Source organism: Nelumbo nucifera, chromosome 7 (genome assembly GCF_055504915.1).
Source record: "Nelumbo nucifera cultivar China Antique chromosome 7, China Antique-T2T, whole genome shotgun sequence".
NCBI lineage: Eukaryota > Viridiplantae > Streptophyta > Magnoliopsida > Proteales > Nelumbonaceae > Nelumbo > Nelumbo nucifera.
Genome location: NC_142655.1, coordinates 25911222 through 25927693, shown reverse-complemented (window position 1 = coordinate 25927693; position 16472 = coordinate 25911222). Strand labels below are relative to the sequence as shown.

The window sequence follows — 16472 nt, the reverse complement described above, 5'->3', positions numbered from 1 at the left end:
GTTTGGATCATCTCCCAGAGTGTAGGAGGTCCAAAAACATTGTAGATTTTATGATGTAAGCCCTGTTCACATTTCAATAAGTTATTTATCCAGGTAAATGCACTTACCCAAGAAAGATTTGGTAAAGAATTTACCTAGGTAAGTGCATTTACCCATGTTCTTTTATTTTCCATGTAAATAAGGTAATGACCATTTTATCCATAAAAATCCATTATTATAAGGGGCATTTTTGTCCCTTTCAAGTGTTGGAAACTTTTCCCCAAGGTGGGAAAGTTATTTATCCACCTAGGAGATGGGTATCACTTACCCGGAAAATAAATTTACCCTGATCCTCACATAAATTTAAAAAAAAAACATGTGATTTTTGGTCAATGGGAATCAAAATCCCATTGACAAACTTCCCGCCCCCCCTCTCCAAATCGAAAAAAAGAACACCCCCATAATAGTAATTGTCCGTTTCTAGGGTTGCTCGTAGCTCGAGGGTGAGGGGAAAAAGAGGCAGAGGAAGGTCCTCACTCCCAATTTAGCTTTTGTGGTGGTTTGTCTTTGTGGTTTTGTTCAGCTTTTGGGGTTAAAGTTGCCCTTCTACTTTGTGGTCTGTTATATGGTGGGCCTAGGCTATTTCTTGTTTGGGTTTTTGGTGTTGGCTGTTTTTTTTTTATTTTTTATTTTTTTTTTCTTTATGTTATCAAGCTAACTCTTGGAATCTCCTAAAGTATACAACTTGTGTGCTTTTTCCACTTCTTTTAATTAATACATTTATCTTTCTCAAAAAATAGCATTAAATTAATAAAACACTGAGAGAAAAAACTTGAAGACCCATGGAAAGGAGCAATGGTTTCTTTAGACTTTTATAGAAGAAGAAGAAGATTGGTTCATCCCATGGATTGGATGGGTAAATTTGGGTTTTGACATTAGTTTGTGTCCAAACTAGGGTTCATATTTAGAATTGTCCCCTAACCTAACCCAATCCATTTAAATTATGCCCCTATTTTATTAGAGAGAGCCAAAAGGGTGGGTGGAGAGAGAGAGAGAGAGATTTAGGCTATGTTTGGTTTAAAGGAAAAGGTAGGGAAAGGAAGGGAAAGACGGGAAAACTTATACAATGTTTGTAAATGTTTCCCTACCTTTCCCTTTTTTTTCCCTGCATTTTTCTTCAAACCAAACATAGCTTTAAGAATGAAATTATTATAGTAAATATGGATTTTATGAGAGACAATGAAGATCAATGAGGTTTTTAATTTTGAGTTGTTATATTTTTAATGATTTAATTTAAAAATAAATATACCTGTGTAAAAAGAGAGGAAGAGGAGTTACATGTGAGCTCTAAAAGGACCCCTCACCTCTCCTCCATATCTATATATAGATATAGATGCCCGTTAAGTCCTAAATCTAACACAAATCTCTGTACAAGTTCTTTCTCCTATTATTAATAATAGGGGTGTCAATTGGACTAGACTAGGTCCAATCCGATCTAGTCCAATGTGAGTCCATTATAAATGGATCAGGTCCAATCCAATGGATGTTTTGGACCAGTTCAATTCAATGTCTGGACCGTCCAATCTATTCAAATTCATTTTGATTTAGATTGATTTCAACCCAAACCCGGTCTATTGATACATATATTCTTATCTTATATCAATGGACCAGACATTGTCTTAATCCAACCCAATCCAATATAAATTTGTTATAGACAAACCAGGTCCAATCCAATCTAATAAATATCTTGAATCGGATTGGTCCAATCCAATGTCTTGTTGGTCCGTCCAATCTATCCAAATTGATTTTGGACTAGACGGGGTCCAATCCAAAACCGGTCCATTGTCACCCTAATGAAACTTGCTTTTAGAATTATGTTATCAAAATCCAAATACATAAATTAATAATTAGATAAAATAAATATAAAAATGAAAGTGAAAGATGAGAGAAAACATATTTTGGCATTTTAAAACACATAAAAACAAAGCAAAATAAAAGAAAAACTGCCTTTTTTTTAAAGTGCAAACGAAAAGGCAGTTTTAGAAGTAGTTGGGGTTGGGCAGAAATTGAATGCAAAGAGGACCTAAGGGAGCACAAGTTATTATTAGAGCAAAATTTGTGTAAAGATTTTGTTTCACGTTCGTTCAATTGTAACTGAAAATTTAGACGTGTACCTAAGAGTTATACTTCAAAACGTCATTTACAGATTAAATGGTTGAGGATGATACGAATATTCATATATTATATAAATTCTAATAAATAAAAACACATTAAGAGAAAGAACTAGAATAGTTAATCAAAAGTTGGGTCCATAGCTCAGTGGTAGAGCATTTGACTGCAGATCAAGAGGTCACCGGTTCGAACCCGGTTGGGCCCTTCAATCCAACATTCTTTTCCCCTGAGCTTCAACATTTTCGCCATTTTTGCACAATGCGTAAAGTAGGTGAAGAAGACGAGACGCTGAGAGAGATTCTGACACTCTCCCGAGAACGTTTTTCAGGTTGCAGTTAGAGCCTTCAAGTCCCAAACTTCTGAAGCTTACAATGTGTTTTCTTTGTCCTTTGGTCAAATTAATCCCTCCTCGCTCACGGAGGAAGAAATCAATGGCATCTTCCAGAACTTCCAGTCCCGTATTATCAAGGTTACTCTCGGTTTTCCCTTTTATTTTCCCCAAATGTATCTCATGCAATCTTTAGTTTCGTTTTCTTTTTCTTTTGTTTCCTTTAACTGTATAAGCTCTCAAGAAGACTTCCCTTCAATTAAGCATGGTTTGCTGGGATTTTTTTCCTCTTTTGGTCGGGATGACGTTTTCGCTTTTTTTTTTTTTTTTTTTTTTTTTTTCTCAACTCAAATTTCTGGTGTAGAATATAGACTTGAAGGAGGATAGAAAAACAAGGATTTAATAGCAGAAGATCAATCTCTTAACAAGAATCTAAAACATGGTGTAGGTATTGAAGACAATTAATGGTGGCATTGTACGAATATGAACAACCATTAATCAGGGAATTTCCAGCATTTTCAGAAAGCATCTTTGCTGTAATTTCTTTTAATACTTTCTGATATTCTTTTTCTTTGTTGTACATTCATTTGGTAGAAATCCATAAACTGCTGCCCCTTCGGCTATAGTGGATGGAAGATGGTTGACGCTTTTACATTAGGGTTGATTGGAAAAAAGAAATTACTGATGTCTCCAAACCATTGTCTAAGAAAAACAGAGCATTTCTGAGGGATGCAAAAGAAAATGCTCTTTATGTTACTCTTATAACAAAATTGCTTAGAGAACCATGAACATATTCTTATATAATCCTACTATATCTACTAATTTGTCTAACTTCAAGGAAATAGATAGATCTATTTTGTAATATTGCTCAACTCCTGATTTTTTTTTCAAAAGTTGCTAATATCTCTCTTTCCATTAAGGTAATGCAGTATGCACTGAAAAAACAGAGCATTTCAGAGGGATGCAAAACAAAATGCTCTTTATGTTACTCTTATAACAAATCTGCTTAGAGAGCCATGAACATATTCCTATATAATCTACTATATGTACTAATTTATCCAACTTCAAGGAAATAGATAGCTCTATTTATTTTGTAATATTGCTCAACTCCTGATTTTTTTTTTTTTCAAAAGTTGCTAATATCTCTCTTTCCATTGAGGTACTTACCTTGAGCTTCAGTTATAGGATATGCAACTTTGAGGGTTTAGTTTTGAAAAATCCTAATACTTCACACAGTGAAGAGTGAACATATGTAGCAGCAAAGTTTTGGTGTCACACTCACAGTTTGCAGATGACATTTTGGTCTTCTTTGGTGGGGAGAGTTGAGAAGGTGTAGAAAATTTAGAGCTAGTTGTGAGCCTCTTTGAAAGGATTTCCAATTTGAAAATCAATTGGTCTACAAGTCTAGTGGCTGGTATCAATTTAGAAGAGGGCACCTTGAGAGCTTTGGCTGAAATGTTTTGGTGCTTTTCTGCTCTTCAGAACAGAGAAGCAAATAAGCATTTATTTTGAAACATAACCAAACTTTGGATCTCCGATCATTTGCATCATACCCTTACCTCTTAGGGGAAGGCCATATGTTGGTCAAAAGAAGCTTAAGAAATGGAAATTTCCATGTAAGTGGTAAGCAGTAGTAGTTTCTCTAGAAGTACTATGATTGTAGTTTTTTTGAAGTAAGCTACACAACCTATGTTTTTGCTGTATTTTTTCCCATTTCTCCGCACGTGGTATCTTATATAATATATGAGCATTGACACCTTGAATGCTTACACATAGTTTTTTTCACCATACATGCAATTAAGTGTAGCTGTTGAAGTATCAAAATCAATTTTCTTGTACCATTCAATAAGAGGCTTAAAATAAGCTTCACCATTAATGTTGTGACAAAGGATCTCTCTGTACATGTGGTTAGCTCATAGCTGGTAACTATTTACAAAAATATTTGAGGGTGTTCCATATCCAGGCTAAGAAAGCGCAATAAGCCCAAGCTTGTGGAGCTTTATTTCTCAAGTTGGATGATCAAGGCTGGTAAACATTATCACTCAGTGTGGGATCTTTCTGTTGGCTACTAGTTATTTTATTTTATTGTCACAATTTCTGTTATGCATGTTATTTCCTAATTTAAAGATAAGCTTCATGTTCCCGTTCCTATGCATTGCTTATTTACATCTTTGAAGTACAATCACTTATAACAAGTGATGAGGTAGCATATATTGCTTGATACTTAACGTCATTTCACCTGTCACAGACATCATTAATAAAATTAATGCTATTTTTTTCATATGTCAACATTTCAGAATCCTGTGATATTCATCCTGAAAAGGACAAAGTTGTTCTTGAAAAGAACAAGAAAAGGAGGCTGAAGACACCATCCCAAGTTGAGGCCTTAGAGAAATTTTATAATGGTATTGCTGTATTGCTGCTCCTTTTAACATATTTTATGTTCTGACTTGATGTTAAGTTCACTTGAACTCTTATAAGAAATGTCTCTTACCAAAAACTTTATTTTACCCAGAACACAAGTACCCCATAGAGTCAATGAAGTTACAGCTTGCAGAGGAGATAGGATTGTTGGAAAAGCAGGTATCTGGGTGGTTTTGCCATAGAAGGTTGAAGGAGAAAAAGCTATCCAAAGATGAAGCATATGCATGTGCAAGGCAAGATCTTATGGCCTAAGGAGGTGGAAAGCATATCCAAAGATGAAGCATAGTAGCACCAAGCTAGCAAAGGGAATACAAGCATTTTGGTCCTAAGGGGGTGGAAAGTCGAAGGCCTTACGGCCAAGAATATCCAAGTGAAGATATGATTTTCATGAGGGGTCAATATATTCATACTGGGAATTATAATGCCATGTGAATTCATCTTCAGGAAGTAGCTCAGCTTCACAGGACAGGTTGTTTGCTCAGAGTGAGGATCCCTATGATACGGAACCTTTGAGGTACTCAGCTCAGAATAGCAGCTATTTGTTGATGAAGAGAATAGCAGTCACAACAGTAGAACAGGCGGGCTGAGTCTTGATTCGAAAAGCACCCAAAATGGCATTGCGAAGGGAGCATTTCTTGTACAAACTAAGAATCTATCAATTTGAAACTAAAATGTATTTGTGACTCAAATGTTTTGAATGGAGAATGGATTTTTAAATTTTATTTGTAATTGATGTTTTGATTTTTGTATTTCATTTCAGTTTAGATGGATGTAGAGAAACAGGTTATTTGAAGAAAATTAGAAATAAAATTTAAAAAAAAATACAGGTTATATAAAAAATGCATATATAGATTTAGCGGCAATCGCGACTGCTGCTAAAGAAGTTTTAGCGGCAGCTGAGAAAACTGCCGCTAACACGCGACAGTTTTGACTGCCGTTAAAAGTCATTTTTCTTGTAGTGGTAACACTTGCTGCAGCTTTTTCACCTCTACGAGTCATTGCAGGAGCACTAGCTGGTCATGTTATTGTGACTCTTGTATCCTCTGTAACATAAAATTTCACCTACTGCGCACTAAGTGTTAACCAGCTAACTAGCTTTCTGGATACATCATCAAGTAGACATGGGCCTTGTTTTAGGTTGTCATTTTGAGCTTTATTTGCTAGTAGTATTCTTATCGGACAAGGTAAGCTTAACTAGTATCAAAGCACATTGTCCATACCTAACCAGTGTTATGAAAGTTGGGCTGGATCAGAAATGACAGTTGAGCTACTTGGACCATTTGCATCTATCAGCTGGGCTGTTCAGATCAACTCCTGGGTCGCCATACTGTTTTGGCTTGAATAAATTTTACCTATTTTATAGAATACTTCTGGTTCACTATGCATTTTATTACTTCCTATATTTCCTGTTTTACTTGTTACACTCGTCAGTCAGTCAAATTGTTGAAGCATGATCCAAGTGATTCAGCATCTGGTGTTGGTCTGAAAATTACATTCTTCTTCTTTCATATATATATATATATACATTTGTTGTTGAGCTCCCAGTTGTACTTCTTACCTCTCTTTTTATTTCAGTACTTTAATTAGACAATTCCCGTTTTTCATTTCAGTGCCTGAAGCCAACAAAATTCCAGGCCAGGCCTGGCTCGTAATGTATAATATCCATAATATTTGCATATGATAATATCTTATATATACTTATTATATATAATAGATAAATTATACTTAATATTTCCTTATGAAGTGTCGATATATGTTAACACACGAGTCATTACAAATATGAGAGTCGTCTTCATAGAGTCATAGACAATGCATTGAGCAAGGCAAAGCCTCCATTTCCTTTTTCAAGCAATGTGGGACTTCGAACAACACTCAATATTGCTTTAGTTTTTTTTTTGTTTTTTTTTTTTTAATACATTTAACATTGCTTGGGAAAGAGAATGAAGGTTTTACCTTCAACTATAAAAGAATAGGCAACTTGGGCTATTGGGTTAGTGATAATACCCCCCTAAACTTTCATTTACAACAAAGACCCCCCTCTACTATGGGGTTAACAATTATCCCCACTGTACTTTCGCTTTGCGACAAATGCCCCTTTCTGTTGGAGTTTCATCAGTTGACTTTGAAAAGGATTCTCATTAAGTTGTTTAAAATTTTTAAATTCCCAAATTACCCTTTTCTTATTTATTTGAACAATTTATGATTCAATTAATTTTTTAAATATAATATTGAACTCCTCTTAGTTGCTTTAATAGATCCCTGTAGATTGTTGGTTGGATTCAATATTCAAATGAAATGTTAGAGGTTTCTTTTTGATAAATATAAATTTAAGGTTTTGTTTGGTTTTTCTTAATTTATTAAAGAAAGGGATGGATAATTTTTATATTTTAAGATGAAGAGAGACATTCATGTCAGCGAAATGAAACAAGAATTTAAAGAAACTTGTTTTTCTATGTTAGTGAAATGATTCTTGTTATTTTATTTGGTTTCCTTTGGAAAAAAATGAGGTATTTTTAGGTCAATTAGGGTTTAATGGAAAAAGAGAAAGGAAAAGAAAATAAGGAAAGTTTAGGTAGGTATTATGGTAATTTAACACATTTTGCCATATGACTTGGTGATTAGGGGGTATTTGTTGCAAATGAAAGTTTAGGGGGGATAATTGTCACTGACCTCATAATATAGGGCGGTCTTCAGCACAAATGAAAGTTCAGGGGGTAATTGTCACTAGCCCCATAGAATAGGGGGTCTTCGTAATCTACCCTAATCTTTTTCATGTATATATATTATATAGTGTAATTTTTATAGGAAAGTATCTAGGCCTGGGCCCATATAGACCCAGGCCCAGACTTATATTTTAGGCCTGGAGTCCAAGCTGGGTTGAGCTCAGGCCTGACTTTAATACCTTATCATAGGTGCTAAGTTCATCAATATGGAGACATGTCTTGACAAGCCCCACTTACAGTTTGTCCCTATGTGCCTATGATGTTCATGTGTCCTGATTTCTTCCTCTTCTTGCCACCACCCTCCATCCATGTTCCTCCCACTTAAGCTTGTACTTATTCTCACTTATCTACAACGCCCCAAGCCCCCAACTCTAATTCATTTAAGGCTTCTTCATTGGTTTGTTCTGCTACTAAAAACTCTAGAAATCATATTCATTCATCCATAACCATATAGTCATAAACAAAAGGGATATTACAACTTTGGGGGTAGTGACACTTGGGTTATGTTTGGTTTGAAGAAAAAGGTAGGGAAAGGAAGGAAAACATAGGAAAACCTATACAAGATTTGTAAAGGTTTCCCTACATTTTCCTTCCTTTCCCTATTTTTTCATTTAAACCAAAAACAGCCTTAAGAGCCTCAGCTTTCAAGTGTGACAATCAAGTACCTTAAACTTTTGGAAATATACACCTAAGTTTGGCTATTAGTATTCCATTAGTTAGCATGACAATATTATAATTTAAAATATTATTTATCATTACAACAGGATTTGGATAAATTACTACCCTTTACTTTGGGAGTAGTGGCAATTACCCCTACTGAATTTTTCAGGTTCTAACAAAATTAACTTTGAGAAAGACTCTCATATAACTGTTTAAACCTTTCTAAATCCCTAAACTACCCTTTTTCCATCCATTTTATAGTGTTTTTTTTTTTCAATTTGCATTTGTTATTGGTTTAAATGGTGTTTGGTATGACTTCTGTTTATTAGATAAATGGTGCCAGTTCATTGCCATGTAGGCGTTTGTCCCAAACTATTATTTGATAGCCTTGTTTATCTAATAAATGCTTGTATCGGTTTACGTGCAAGCCAATCGTTGGGGGAAATTTCATTTTAACATTTCCCCCAACACAAAGGTGTTCCTAATGGCCCCTAGCTGTAAACAAACACTATAAAAATGTTTATCAACCACTTTTTCTCGGTTTTAAAGACAAATCAATTCCAGGTTTTCATATAAGCTTCTTCCCTTTTTGTGGCAGTTTTTCATTATAGAAGTTTCTCGAGTGAGTATTTGGTAAATAACTTTTTTCCATCACTCAACAAAAAGGGGGTGGGGGGATTTACAATGGAGTTTTAGGTGGGTGAGATATTTAGTAGAAATTTTGGGAGATGAGATGAATTAGATAATTGGAAACGTTGAGAGAGAGAGAGATTCTATGAAGATTTGCTAAACCTCTAGTGATTTGGCTTTAATGGGAGGACTGGGAAGGGAAAATAGAGAAAGGAGAGAGAGTTAAAAGAGGAAGTAGGAAAGGAAGAATGGAGAAAGGGAAAAAAGAGTGCAAGGGAAATGAACCTTACTTTAGATGGTTTAGATTTTGAACTTTGGCCACATTTTCCTTGGAATTTTCGAATCCATTTCAAAAACAAGTAATTGGTATGATTCTCATGGACCACAAGTCCACGACCCAAGTTGTATTTCGTCTGATTCCGGTTTCGTGGGTCAATTAACGCTGGTATATACTAATAGTTGTCGATTGTCTCAAAATCTGTGTTGTGGGCTAGTCAGGAAATTTGAGTTTTCTATGCTGATGGTTTGAATTTTAGGTCCACGATTTCAAAATCATGGATTTATCGGGTTTTTTTTTGCGGATTGGTTTTTATTCCCCATTTATTCTGGACTACACCCCCCATTCTTTTATTAGATTTCGTAGGACAGATTTGTGGTTCAATTGGGCCCAGCAAGATTTGACCTGGGATTTGGACCACCACGGTAGCTTCTACTTGTGCTATTGCACGGTGCTGTCTTCCATGGACGAAGGATCAATTATTGGTTTTCCTTCTTTGAGGTGATGGAGTCTCTCTCTCTCTCTGACTAGCAAAACAGTGCCGAAATAATATACCATCTCAGCTAATATTTTAACAAACAGATAATTGAGTTGTAGGAAACTTAAGGCTGCATTTGGCTGCAGTGAATATCTGAACTAGATACAAATTTTGCATCAGGTTCAATTTTGTATCTGTTTGTTTGTAAAAACTATTTGCATTATCTACTTATAAAAATTTATGTATTTTTAACCTCATTTGCATATCAAAAAGCTGATGCAAAATTTGCACCACTTTCCTCCTACCTTAATTCTCTCTCATATGTATCAATGAAGCATCATCATGCTTCCTACCACAATCCTAAATAAATAATCCTCACACAATTTTACTTTTCACAAATAAACAAGACAAACAAGGTCAAATCTGAAGCAAAAGTAAACTAGCTTTTATGTTAAGCCTATTTGTACTCCTATACATTTACACCCGTGCAAATTTTCAACCAAACGCAGCCTAAGTGAAACCATATATAAGAACAAACTGATGCTTGGTGGTTGATTTTGGTAACGTTCCCAAAACAAAAGCGTCTTTTGTGTGTGTTTTAGAAGTGGCTTTTCTTTTCTTTCTAATTAATTCATTTTGTTCTTAACTTCTTATGCGCCGTAGTTGATGGACCCTTTCACTTCTGCAAATTTGAGTATGAGCCCCAATGTTAACTGGTAAGGAACAAATTGGGACAATATAAGTAGTCGCAAATTAAATCATTCTACAAGGGGTCATTGATGGTTTGAATTGATTTTTGGCCTTGGTTAGAAGGAATTTTCATAACTGATGATATCTATGAAATTTTTTTCTCTCACACACACAAGTATTTTCTACTTTTACATCATCAAAATCAAATATGCAAGACTAAGAAGGGCGCCTTCAGTTTATGAATCCTCATTCTTGAACTTGGCCATTTTAGCAAGCTCATCCACAGCTTCAACCAAGTGATCAAGCCTAGCCACGAACTCAATAAGCAATGAGGTGAAGGTGGCCAGTGACAGGGCCGTGGTGCTCTCCAGTGCACTCATTCTCGGCAGTAAGTTGCCGGCGCCGCCCACGGTACCCTCTTCGAATGTATCCACCTCTCTCAGAGGCCATGAATACAGCCTCCTCTGTTGCTTTTTCATTGTCTCATTGTATGATTCAGCTGGGGCCGGAGGGAGAGTCTCAGCAGGTGCTTGGGCTTCCTGGGGCGGCTCAGGGCGGTTGCTACCTGCCGGCTCAGCCAGTTGGGCGGAGAGGTCGGACGGGGCAGACGAGAGAGTACTAGAGATTTTGGGAAGTGGCTTGGAGTAGTCAAGTAGGTCATGGCCGGAGGTGAGTAGGTAGGAGTGCATGTCTATGGCACGCTGGAGACGTTCAGTTGAGCTGTGGACTCTCTTCAGTAGAGAATTTTGAAGCCTTCGTTTCATGTTGCTTATGTCCTTACCCAAGCTCCTCACTAGCTCTGCTGCATGGCTGCTGGCATCCTGGATCTCCGATTGAAACGCAACCCGAAGGTTATAGGGTGCCTGAAAAACGAAGACAAAACTTTGTCAGCATTTTTTCCCCCCTTTCAGACTTGGGCCACTTATTGGGAGTTGGGCTGTTGGGCACTTCATTCGTGTGCACGTTGGGCCTCCGAGCTAGTCTGCAGGACGGCCCAACCTTGCTTGTAGAGGTTGGGATGGGTTGAATTAAATCACTAAAAATTTGCATAGGAATGGGTCAGTCTCATCGTCAGGCCCATCTTGGGATGGGTTGAATTAAATCCTTGGGTCACTTTGTAGCCCCATAAATAAAAATAGGTTTTCCTGCCCACTACTCTCTACCCACCTTGAATTTCAGTCATATATCGCCATCTTGTATTGGAGATCGGCTTCTATCAGGGCAAATTTGCATTCACACTGTTGTAACAGCCTTTTGTAATCTTATATTGGAAATATAGAACACAAGTACGGAGATATTCTCAATGAAAGACAGTAAAAACTGCCCGAATTGGCTTTTGCCCTGAAGCCAAACTCCTTGTATTGTGAGTAGCAAATCTCTCCACCCATAAATAAACTCCATTCCCCTTTTATTCCAGAGGTTCTTTTGTTAACTAGGCCTCCCAATTGAATTGGGTCGGGTCAGGTCAAGTTGGCAAAGGCTGGACCCTGCCCCTGAATCTTAGGGTATAGGGTTGATCCACGGGTCAAACATGCCACTGGTTCACTTTGGTCAGTAGGTTTTTGACCAAATCAAGAGTTTCTTTTAATATATATATATATAGTTACTAAAAACACGGTTTAATCATTCAATCGAATAATTCTACTGTCTGGGCCAACTGTGGATCGAAAACATCAATTTGAAAAGGGGTGACCCGACCCATTTTCAGTTCACGGATCGGGTCGAATTTTTGCCAGGCCTATTTTTAACCATTTTAAATCTTTTTACTGGCGCCGCGTGGATATTGTGAAGACAAAGTTGTCAAATAAGAAAGCAAAAGTCTTAATTGATGATAATATTGTAATGACATACTACAATTTTCATTTTTCAATAAATCCCAGCTGGGTACATAAAGGAAAACAAGAAGTTAAAACAACAAAACTATGTTAAGGCTGTCTTTGGTTGCTTATAACACAAGGAAGATACATAAACTCCATAGAAAATTAAAACGAATAATTTTCTCTGGCCATTTTCCACGCAACCGAACGCCATATATATAACAGCAAATTTTTTTGAAAACTGTTCATTATCTTTCATTTTCTACGTGCAACCAAAGTGGAAGCAGAGGTCCTCAAGGCTGAAATCAGCTTGATGAATATAATTCACTAGTCAATGCAAATTGCGCTTCAAGTTTACTAAAGCACCTTCATCAATTATCATACTTTACAGTAGTAGATGAGAAGTTTACTTTGGTAAATGGTGTAGAGATTAGAGAATCACAACTCTATCAATTTGGAATCAAAATATATACATTTTCTGTTTGGGGTCAATAAATCCTGGAATATCATTGTACAAAGTCATTTTATTTCTGTTAAATTCTAAGGTTTTTAGATCATCTTAAGGGGTGTTTGTCAATATGCATATATGATACAATTTTGATTTTTTGGAAGCAAAAACAACTACCACTTTAGTGAAAACAATATTATTTTGTTGAAGTGGCAGTTGTTATGTTTTTTAAGAATCAAATTCATACATATAAGCGAACACCCCCCCCCCCCCCCCCCCCCCCTTTTTAATCTTTGTTATTTCTTTGTTCTTGGACTTGTCCATTTAAAGCTTTTTGTTACAGAAAATCACTTCTTTGCTCTGACATATTTTCATCAAATGGGACACCAATTAAGGGTACACTTACATTATGTTTGGTTTGATGAAAAAAGTAGGAAAAAATAGAAAGAGATTTGTAAAGGTTTTCCTACTTTTTCCTTCAAACAAAATACAGCCTTAGTTCAATCAAAATCATTTTTAAATGCATGGAAATAGATTGTTAGCATAACAATTCTGCACAAAAGCACCCAATAATGAAGTAATGTTAGCAAATTCATCTCCTGGCTGCTCTTTGGGTATATTAGATTATTTGAGTTCCGCTCGTATAGTGAACTAAACTTCATATAAAAATTTCAAAATGATACATATAAAAATTATTTCTTATTGTATATAAAAACCAAAAGTATTATTATATATAAGCTCAATTGGTGTCACAAGCTTCATCTTATTTGAGCTCAATTAAATTAACAATTGAGCCTGTATATGGATTTAGATGGAGCCAAGTTTTTTGCAACCCGTGATCTTTAATAGTTGACTTTTGATTAATTTTTAATAATTGTTTTAAGCAAATTATTAAAATAAGACACGTCGCCTAAAGAAGGACAAAAATTTAGATTCTCTCAGCATGGGCTTCGTGGCTGACTTTCATTGGCTCGGTGCAGCCTAGGCTGCCCTCATGCAGCCAAAGCAGACCCACGTTTCGAGAGAATCTTAAGCACAGCTGAGGTTGAAACAAGTGTCACACTCGTCACTTCACTTCCGTACATGGCGGCACATCCACACGTGCCGCTCCAAGTGGTTTTGTTTGGTTTGGTTTGTTCTGTGTAACTCTCAACTCTCAACGTTTATGTTAAGGGATGAAGAAGAAGAAGAAGAAGAAGAAGAAGACCTGTATCTCGGAGTGCAGGACACCGTGAAGCGCCATTACTTCGTAGGCGCAATACCGGAGGACGGCACCGACTTTCACATATTCCGACCATGGATAGAAGAAATGCTTGAACCTGCCATGTGGGGGCTCCCATTTCGCCGAATTCGCCTACAAACACGTACAAGACGACCATCAATTACTACCCAACCACACTTAATTAATCCTTAGTCCATACGATAATACACAGAAAACGTTACCAAAGAATCAAATTTCGCCGATGAATTCATCGTTGCTCGGCATTTTCGATACGCCGGCTCGTCGGGGAACTCGTCCATGACGGTCTTCGCAAACTCTGTGTGATCAGATCCATCGTCTTCTAAATATTTTCTTACGCACTCTGAGGTTGCACAGACGAAGAGATATTGATTTACTGGGTTAGTTTAATATTTCGTTAACAGAATATGCACAGAGCAACAAACAAAGAAGTGGTGGTAGCGAAGAACCACCTTCAAGAGAGTCCGCCACCGAGTTGAAGCTATTGACCAACTCTTTATGAAGCTGCTCCCCTGCCCAAATGGGGAATACGAGGACGTTCACTAGAACTGCTACAATCCCTCCGATGGCAATCGAGTACAGCCGATCCATGGCAGTTCTGATTGGGCTACCCATCCGATAACCAGAGACTATTATTAGACAGAAGGTGAAGAGTGTGACCCTGAACCCATATTCGTATGGGACGAGGGACGGCCATAGCTTCATGAATGAGGTAATAGTACCTACATGTATGAAGGTGATGTATGTTCAGTTCAGTTAGATCTCCGAGAGAGAGAGAGAGAGAGAGATGCAGAATGTACATACCAATAAAGAAGATGCTAATGCCGATTATTATGGGTTCGGCAACATGGCCGGTGCGCAGAGCAACTTCACCAACGGCAACAGCAAAAATTCCGGCAAGTAAGCTTCCAAGTGCTCGATTGAACCCTCGGTTAAACGTCGCTCCTTCAGGGATTCAGGACATCGACAAATGTGAGGAGAGTGAACTGATGGATATTGGAAATTGGAATATGCTTTCTAATAGCTAGCGGTATTGTATATATTTAACGGTTGACATAGTTGACACATGCATGCCCATGCCCATACGTGTACATGTATGTACTCTGTGTATGTGCATGATAGATGTGAATCATGTGTATCATCTTCTACATGATACATAGATGCATCTAGACCATGCATCCTATGTGAATTTGCATGTATTTATGGTATACATAAAACTTAATGGAGATGGATGTGTATATGTCTATGCATTACCGACTGTATATTCGAACATAATGGCGACAGTGAGGATGGACCAGATGATGTTGGTGCCGAATACTTCATAAGGTGCCCGGAAAAGTATTAGCAGCGACACAAGGAGAACAGCAAAGCCCACCTTTAGTGAGAATATTACTCTGTTACTATCTTCTTTTGCAAAGCTCCACACATTCGACATCCATTCTTTAATGGAGAAGCCTCCTGTGATTGGTTTCTTCCAGGTTTCTGGCTGTTTGGTCTTCGATGCCGGAGGAATGTCGATCTCGACGCTACCCTTTTTGCCATTCATTCTCAGACACAAGGATATATATGCTCTACGGCTTTGGGTTTCTGGGTGTTGATTGTTTCCACCACCAGCTCTACTTTGTTTCTCCGAAACACTACAAGAGAAGCAGTGGAGACTCTGCAAGCTAACTAGTCTTGGGGGGGGACGAAGATGAACTGAAGGGGTGGTTGGGCAGTTCTCCAAGTACTGAAATTTTAAGAAGGAGAGTGTGATCATATAAAGGGCATGTCAATAATGCAGTCCAAGTAGGGGGAGAAAACGTGTGTAGACCGGATATGACATAAAAGAAGAATATAATACCATCAGAAGAAAATAAAAGAATAAATAAAAGATATAGAGACAGAAGAAAAACTTGGATAGAAGATGCTTAACCTCAATAATGTTTTCTGAATGGAGAATTAAGAATCCAACTATGCATTGTGCACAACGGTTTTGGGGTCAAGGTTCAGTTGAGTCGGATTGAGTAATAATGTAATTGTGTTAGGATTTAACAATAAACAAACATGAGAGGTTAAGCGGTGCTCTCCAAAATGAATTGTTTCCATAAGGGTTTTGTATAAAATGTTTCATTACTTTAATCTAATGAATATAAAATATAAACTGTTTCTACTTTATATTTAAGTGTATCGCCAATGTATATGTATATATATATATAGTGTGTGTGTAGAAGTGGCATCTTATTTTCTCAAAATAAGCTTCTTAAAAGTGGTTATTCTCATTCTTAAATAAAAGCTTCTTTTAAAAATGAAAAATGTATTTTTGTTTTTGGAAACATCTTTTTGTTGGTTTCATAAACAATGATTTTATCTAAATCAAAGTGAAAATGAATTTGGTCACCAAAACTGAAAATGTTTCTACTTTGTTTTGACTTTTGAGAAGACACAAATCTAAGAACATAAGACCGCGTCTGTTGTGACCATGGTTGGAGCCCTTCCTTGTGGCCGGCCCCCTGTGAGTTAGCTTTCAGAAAACCTTACATGTATTTTTGATGATTTAGCAATGGTAAATATATTTTACTTTTTGATATTAAGCATCGAGTTAAAAAAAATAGAAAATTTAGTGG

General features: G+C 36.8%; 1 protein-coding gene, 2 long non-coding RNA genes and 1 other non-coding gene across 5 annotated transcripts; 3 read left to right on the top strand and 1 right to left on the bottom strand.

The window, feature by feature from the left end:
- Window positions 1-2284: 2284 nt before the first annotated feature.
- On the top strand, window positions 2285-2356 carry TRNAC-GCA (transfer RNA cysteine (anticodon GCA)). Its single transcript has one exon. It is a non-coding gene; the product is annotated as a tRNA-Cys (tRNA).
- On the top strand, window positions 2356-5655 carry LOC104593442 (uncharacterized). Of its 2 annotated transcripts, none has more exons than XR_016078353.1 (3): window positions 2356-2620; window positions 2928-4884; window positions 4995-5655. It is a non-coding gene; the product is annotated as an uncharacterized LOC104593442 (long non-coding RNA). The 2 variants fall into 2 exon arrangements; XR_734572.3 differs by having other exon boundaries at window positions 2390-2620; window positions 4777-4884.
- A 4766-nt stretch (window positions 5656-10421) lies between these two features.
- On the bottom strand, window positions 10422-15640 carry LOC104593443 (putative aluminum-activated malate transporter 3). Its single transcript, XM_010253278.2, has 6 exons — window positions 15121-15640; window positions 14671-14811; window positions 14319-14588; window positions 14070-14209; window positions 13834-13980; window positions 10422-11224 (listed from the first exon to the last, which is right to left on the bottom strand). Exons 1-6 carry the CDS (start codon window positions 15623-15625, stop codon window positions 10598-10600), a joined length of 1830 nt encoding a protein of 609 aa, XP_010251580.2. The 5' UTR covers window positions 15626-15640; the 3' UTR covers window positions 10422-10597.
- On the top strand, window positions 12900-13981 carry LOC148790309 (uncharacterized). Its single transcript, XR_016078412.1, has 2 exons — window positions 12900-13042; window positions 13087-13981. It is a non-coding gene; the product is annotated as an uncharacterized LOC148790309 (long non-coding RNA).
- Window positions 15641-16472: the final 832 nt, after the last annotated feature.

Excerpts from the sequence above, each read along its gene's own strand:
- LOC104593443 (XM_010253278.2), bottom strand. The coding sequence starts at position 15,625 with ATGATCACACTCTCCTTCTTAAAATTTCAGTACTTGGAGAACTGCCCA. Across the intron at positions 14,589-14,670 it reads CATTAGCATCTTCTTTATTG|GTACTATTACCTCATTCATG; the intron begins GTATGTACATTC and ends TCATACATGTAG. Across the intron at positions 11,225-13,833 it reads TCCTGCACTCCGAGATACAG|GCACCCTATAACCTTCGGGT; the intron begins GTCTTCTTCTTC and ends TTCGTTTTTCAG.